A 6,270-nucleotide genomic window follows, 5' to 3' on the forward strand; every position below is an offset into this window, starting at 1 on the left:
ATATCAATATTTATTGTAATCTCATCTCATCTATTGTACATTAAATCTATTATACTTTTGTCTATCCTTACTCCAATCTAATCGCTTTTTGAGGGCCACTTTATCCTTCGTTCTGCCCTCACGTACAGGTTGTTTGGTCGAATCAATTGAAACATTGGGTCATACTCAACAGGCCCATCTTGTGCAAGGCTGAACTTGTATCGATACACCAACTTGGGCAGGAAAACCTTGACTTCTTGGAGAGCAAAGTTGAAACCAACGCACATACGTGGCCCAGTGGCGAAAGGAATGTACGAAGCGTTAGGTCGGTTCTTAACACGGTCAGTGTCCCATCGATCAGGATCAAACAGAGCTGGGTTGTCCCAAATCTTGGTGTTGTTGTGAATGTGGTGAAGAGCGGGAATGACGATAGAGTCCTTGGGTAGCTTATAGCCACCAGGGAGAATCATGTCGACGGACGCTGTTCGTGCAGGTTGGTATGAAGGATTGTGTCGTCGCTGTGTCTCCTTGATGTACTTGTCAAGGAAGGTAAGTTTGTTAGTGAGGTCGGCAGTGATCTGGGTGTTTTCATCGAAGCCGTTATCGACCATCTCTTGGAGAAGTCTCTCTTGCATGCCAGGGTAAGCAACGAGGCCATACAGCAGCCACGACAGAAGAGAACTAGTTGTTGTGAAACCGGCACCAGTAGCAACAACAAGAGGCTCCATGATGCGTTCACGAGGAAGCTTGTTGCCCTTGCTATCGCTAGCACGAAGGACATAATCGACCATGTTCTCGGCCTGGACGGCAGCATCTTGCAATTCCAAATCGCCCTCACCCTTGGAAGCGTTCTCGACAGATTCCTTCATCATCAGCTCCATGTGAGCACGAGCGTCGCGAAGACGTTGAGGATCACCGAATGGGAGGTTCTTGTACCAGCTGCCCATTGAAGTGATCTTCTTGTTGAGTTCCAGAGATTGCGCAATTCTCATCACCATCGCATGAGGTCGTGCATCAGGAGAGGTAAAGTGTTGGAAGTCCATGCCGAGCACCAACTTGCCGACAGCCTGAGATCCAAGCTTCAACATGTAGGGATACACGTTCCAAGCCTCATCACGCTCATCAAGTTCGTCGAACACCTTGAACGCATCCTCGACAGTCTTTTGCATGGTAGGGGCATAGTGTCGCACAGCCTTGGGACCAAGGGCTGGAGGCAGAAACTTGTGCACCTCTTTCCACTCTTCCGTATCGGTGTCACCAAGGAAAACACCAGCCTCTTTGTTCTTAATGGGAAACAGAGGGTGGCCTTCGATGATGCGCTTTGAGAAAAAGTCTGTCTCGCCGAAAACAATGTTGGCCAGCTTTGGATCATTTGTGTGATAAATGGTGCTGCCCATATTGGTGGTCTTGAAGAGAGGGCCATACTTGTCGAATAACCGTTGGTGGTTACCGAGATGGTCAGGATAGACTTCAAAATAGTTGCCTACGAGAGGCAGGCCTTTTGGGCCAGGAATCTCGCGGACAGCTTTTCCATCGATGGTGATGGAAATGTCATCAGCGGCGAGAACGTCTGCAACAGTCGTCAAAGCATCAGACTCGGTGACAAAACCAATGCCTAAAAATTAGCGACGCCACTTTGGTCGGTGAATCGACTTACCCGATGGATCAACAATTGCAAAATGCGACGCCACTAAATGTTGAAGACCTTGCTCGTCTAATGACGTAGGGATCTCAATTTCTTGGGCAGTTGAAGGGTCTTCACCCATAAGATGGAAGCGTTTAGTAGCCATGATGAATGCTGAGAATTGTCTAACAAATGACGGGCTGCTACGGAGTGTCTGTCTATATAGACCACCGACTTTAAATGAGCCGAGGCTCAGAGCCTCAATCTCGAGTGGATCTCCAAACCTTGCAATCTGTCGGTAGATATGGATGGTGGATATGGATATGGATAGGGGTGAAGAGTTTGACGCATGGACGGGATGATTCGGTGGCGCATAAAATCTCCGCTGTACGCCGGTGAGTACTTAAGTTTTGGCGTGGCTTGCACTATTGGACGGGTATCGATGATTTGACTAAATTAGCTTATTCGTATGGAAATAACGCATTTGAGTCATGGCAACTTTTATTGGTACAGATCCCGGCAGCTTATCGTGTCTTTTGGCATTCAAGCATGAAGAACAAATCCGACGGCATTTACGGATCCATCGACACCGAATTCCGTGCCTCGGTCAATGCAACCTTGTATCCATGTTTGATCGGGTTTATATCCTTTCAAAGTTGGTGAAATCATGAAACGGAGCAAGCACGGTCTCTCGGCCGTTCCGGGACCCACAGTCGGCCGAGAAAAGACCTTGGAGCCTCGGTTTGACCAGATGAGGAAATTACCTGGCCAATCCTCGAGGTGGTATTTGATTGCCTTCATATAACACGCCTGCGCTCCGTAATTGTTTTTTCTGTACGGTTAGAGAAAATGGCTTCGTTTACTGCTAAGGAAGTGGCTGCTCACAGCACTCGTGATGATTGTTGGACAATCATTAACGGAAAAGGTATGTTCTTTTTTTTGTTTTGGCGGTGAGATTTTTCTGACGGTTTAGTTTATGACGTTACGAAATACATTGAGGATCATCCTGGTGGTGCGGATGTTTTGATTGAAGTTGCTGGGAAGGACTCAACAGTGGAGTTTGACAATGCAGGTCATTCTGAAGATGCGTTTGAGATTATGGAGGAGTATCTCATTGGGACATACAGCGGTGCACCTATACGAGGCGCGCCGAAAGCTGTGACGCTCAAAAAGGCAGCGCCAAAGGCTGTTGCTGGGAATAACTTCACTTCAACGGCACTCACAGCTACAGCTGCTATTTCTGTCGGCGCTGTCGCACTTCAAGCCTACCGATTGAACCCCGAGATGCTGAACTCACTACCCAAGCTCAAGACCAGCAGCTCAGGACCTGGTTTTCTAGAAGGATTCTTGATTGCTTCAGCGCTCTTCACCGTCGCTGGTACAATCACCGCCAAGAAACTCTCCAAGCATCTTCACTTTGAAGAGGGCGGCTTCATGAGCTACGCTCCTCACAAGAAAATGCCAAAGGTTACAAAAGTTAACCCACTCATCCAACGAGGCTGGCTCGACCCAACAACATACCACGCTCTCCCTCTAACCGAGAAGGAATTAATCGCCCCCAACGTCTACCGTCTCGTCTTCAGCCTCCCAACACCCACAACAGTCCTCGGTCTCCCAACAGGCCAGCATCTCGCCATAAAAGCTGAGATCGACGGCAAGACCGTCAACCGCTCATACACCCCCATCTCCAACAACAACGATCTCGGCAAACTCGAGCTCGTCATTAAATGCTACCCCGACGGTCTCTTGACAGGAAAATACCTCGCCAACCTCTCCCTTGGCGATGAGGTTTCCTTCCGCGGTCCCAAGGGCGCGATGCGCTATAAGAACGGTCTCTGCAAGCGAATAGGCATGCTCGCCGGCGGAACGGGAATAACGCCTATGTTTCAGATAATCCGCGCCATCTGTGAAGACGATCGCGACTTGACGCAGGTTAGTCTCATTTACGCGAACCGCTCAGAACAAGATATTCTTCTGCGCGACGAACTCGAAACTTTTGCGCGTCGGTACCCACAGAATTTCCGGCTGTACTACGTCGTAGAAAAGGCGCCGGAAAATTGGGCTTACGGCACGGGGTTCGCTACACAGGAGCTTATGGAGGAAAAGTTCCCCGCGCCAGGCGCAGAGTCCAAGATCATGCTGTGCGGGCCGCCGGGGATGGTAAAGGCGGCAAAGACGTCGCTTGGCAACCTTGGCTTTGAGCAGCCCGGGGCGTCTGCCAAGATGAGCGATCACATCTTTTGCTTCTAGACTCTTTTAGATACTTTAATGACACTGCATATTATCCGTGTCCGCACACCCCACGTCGTGGGATCGGCACCCTTGAAACCTTGTCTTATGCTTATGAGCTTATTTTTGTGTGCCGCACCAACGGGCGTAAATCTCACGACCTGCCGTTTTGAGTAACTCACTGCATATTCCGTGTCACCAGGGTTAAATGTCGACATCGATCTGCGCCTCATTCTCGTTGTTATAAGTTGCACGGAATTCTCATGTTTAATTTGTTCAGCAGCAATGGCGGACCGGAAAGAACCTCAGGCCTTTGATGGCTTGAGACACAATGACATCAGTGATGAAAGACCTGATAATGGGAGTACCATTGACGCGCAGAACTTTGCGTACAGTGAGGATCGAAAGATTGGTATCACTGGTGCTGTCTTTTTGATTCTGAATAAGATGATTGGCACAGGAAGTAAGTTTCCCATCTTATGAGGTGACCACGCTGACCTTTAGTCTTTTCAACGCCGTCGAGTATCTTTGCAGCCACTGGCTCCGTCGGCATCTCTCTCATGCTTTGGGTGATAGGCGGTTTCCTCACCTTTTGCGGCCTAAGCGTCTTTCTCGAATTCGGCTTAGCTATTCCACGATCTGGAGGTGAGAAGAATTATCTCGAGCGCGTTTATCGCCGTCCTCGATATCTAGCGACATGCGTTCTCGCATCGCAGATGATTCTTCTTGGCTTTTCCTCTGGTAATTCTCTTGCTTTTGGACGCTATATCCTCTTTGCGTCTGGGCGAGAAACACCTGATGGATGGGAAGCTCGCGGCATCGCAGTGACATGCGTGACCTTTGCCGTCTTGATGCACAGTGTAACCCCAAAGTGGGGTATTCGCCTCTTCAACGTCCTTGGCGTTTTCAAAGTCGTCATTCTTCTCTTCATCGTCTTTTCAGGCTTTGCCGCCCTCGCAGGTCATCGTCGCGTGCCCAATCCTCACAACTTTGACAACGCCTTTAGAATCGAAGACGGCGATGGGTACGGTGGCGGAGGCGCATACGCTTACTCCAACGCCCTTCTGAACATCATCTACAGCTACAAGGGCTGGGAGAACGCAAACTATGTAGTAAGCGAACTCAAGCACCCCAAGAAAACCCTCGCCATCGCAGCGCCTATAGCTATCGGCGGCGTGACGATTCTATACGTCCTCGCCAATGTAGCGTACTTTGCAGCGATTCCAAAATCAGACCTCGCCAAATCAGAAGTCATCGTCGCGGGTCTCTTTTTCCGAAACATCTTTGGTGAGAGCGCGGCGGCGCGGAGTCTCCCTGCTTTTGTGGCGTTGAGCAATCTTGGGAATGTGCTTGCTGTTTCGTTTGCGCATGCGAGGTTGAATCAGGAGTTGGCCAAGGAGGGGATGTTGCCGTTTAGTCGGTTCTGGGCGTCGAATAAGCCGTTTAATGCACCAGCTTCTGCGGTAAGTTATGTTTCTTTTTATTAAGGGTAAGGCTGATGATTTAGCTTTTTCTTCATTGGATTGTTACGGTTGTTGTGCTTCTTGCGCCGCCTGCTGGACCAGCTTATAACTTTATCGTCAACCTGTAAGTTACTCTTTCTCTGCGCTCCATCTACAGGTCTGACGGCTTAGGTACACATACCCCGGCTCTTGGATCAACGGCTTCGTCACCGCGGGCTTGATATACCTGCACTACAAGAAATCCGAGAACTGGACATCACCGTGGCACACATATCTCCCCATATCCATAATCTACCTCCTCGCCAATATCTTTCTCGCCTTGGTGCCCTTTATCCCACCTGATGGCGACTGGAACGCAGATGGATATCCATACTACGTGTTTCCTGTCGTTGGTGTTGCTGTTTTGATCCTTGGTGGTGTCTACTGGGGTTTCTGGACAAAGATACTGCCCAGGATTGGAGGATACAAGGTTGTTGCGGACAGAACGTTTGATGACTCTGGAGTTGAGACGGTTAGGTACCGAAAGGTTCCTGTCAAGAGAGATTAAGGAATGTGGCTTGGGGATGGTTCAAGAGAGGAGATATATATTTCAAAGGGATACAAGTGATGCTAGGCTATATACTATCTTATTTATATTTTCTATAACTTAAATATCTATTAAGTTAATTTTTCCTTATTACTATAATAGGTAATTAAGGTAGAATAAGGTATTGTTATTTTATACTTAATAACACTTTAATTAATTATTTTATTATCATTAGTTTAACGTCCATGATAAGCGAGTGTTACAAACACGTGAGTGTTACAAAAATCCCTCAACCTACAACATGTCTACGTCGTCAACTGTTTCTTCACCACCCAATATGCCTGAATTCAATAGTGAAGCTAATGTTATTCTCGCACTTCGTGCCCTTAAAAATGACCGAAAATTAACTCTCCGACGCGCCGCAAAGATCTATGAGGTTGATCCAATGA

The 6,270-nt window shown here is 48.3% G+C and overlaps 3 protein-coding genes across 3 annotated transcripts; 2 read left to right on the plus strand and 1 right to left on the minus strand.

The window, feature by feature from the left end:
- Positions 1 to 77: 77 nt before the first annotated feature.
- FMAN_11125 (putative monooxygenase) lies at positions 78 to 1,769 on the minus strand (the record flags this gene model as incomplete). Its single annotated transcript, XM_041833898.1, has 2 exons — positions 78 to 1,594; positions 1,637 to 1,769. The coding sequence occupies 2 exons, from the start codon at positions 1,767 to 1,769 to the stop codon at positions 78 to 80; spliced, it is 1,650 nt and encodes a 549-aa protein (XP_041684215.1).
- A 683-nt stretch (positions 1,770 to 2,452) lies between these two features.
- FMAN_11126 (putative NADH cytb-reductase) lies at positions 2,453 to 3,853 on the plus strand (the record flags this gene model as incomplete). Its single annotated transcript, XM_041833899.1, has 2 exons — positions 2,453 to 2,528; positions 2,577 to 3,853. 2 exons carry the CDS (start codon positions 2,453 to 2,455, stop codon positions 3,851 to 3,853), a joined length of 1,353 nt encoding a protein of 450 aa, XP_041684216.1.
- A 264-nt stretch (positions 3,854 to 4,117) lies between these two features.
- FMAN_11127 (putative high affinity methionine permease) lies at positions 4,118 to 5,842 on the plus strand (the record flags this gene model as incomplete). The annotated part of the gene is made up of 4 exons (XM_041833900.1): positions 4,118 to 4,295; positions 4,337 to 5,295; positions 5,340 to 5,419; positions 5,467 to 5,842. 4 exons carry the CDS (start codon positions 4,118 to 4,120, stop codon positions 5,840 to 5,842), a joined length of 1,593 nt encoding a protein of 530 aa, XP_041684217.1.
- Between the last annotated feature and the right edge of the window lie 428 nt (positions 5,843 to 6,270).

The sequence above is a fragment of the Fusarium mangiferae genome (genome assembly GCF_900044065.1).
Source record: "Fusarium mangiferae strain MRC7560 genome assembly, contig: FMAN_scaffold008, whole genome shotgun sequence".
Classification (NCBI taxonomy): domain Eukaryota; kingdom Fungi; phylum Ascomycota; class Sordariomycetes; order Hypocreales; family Nectriaceae; genus Fusarium; species Fusarium mangiferae.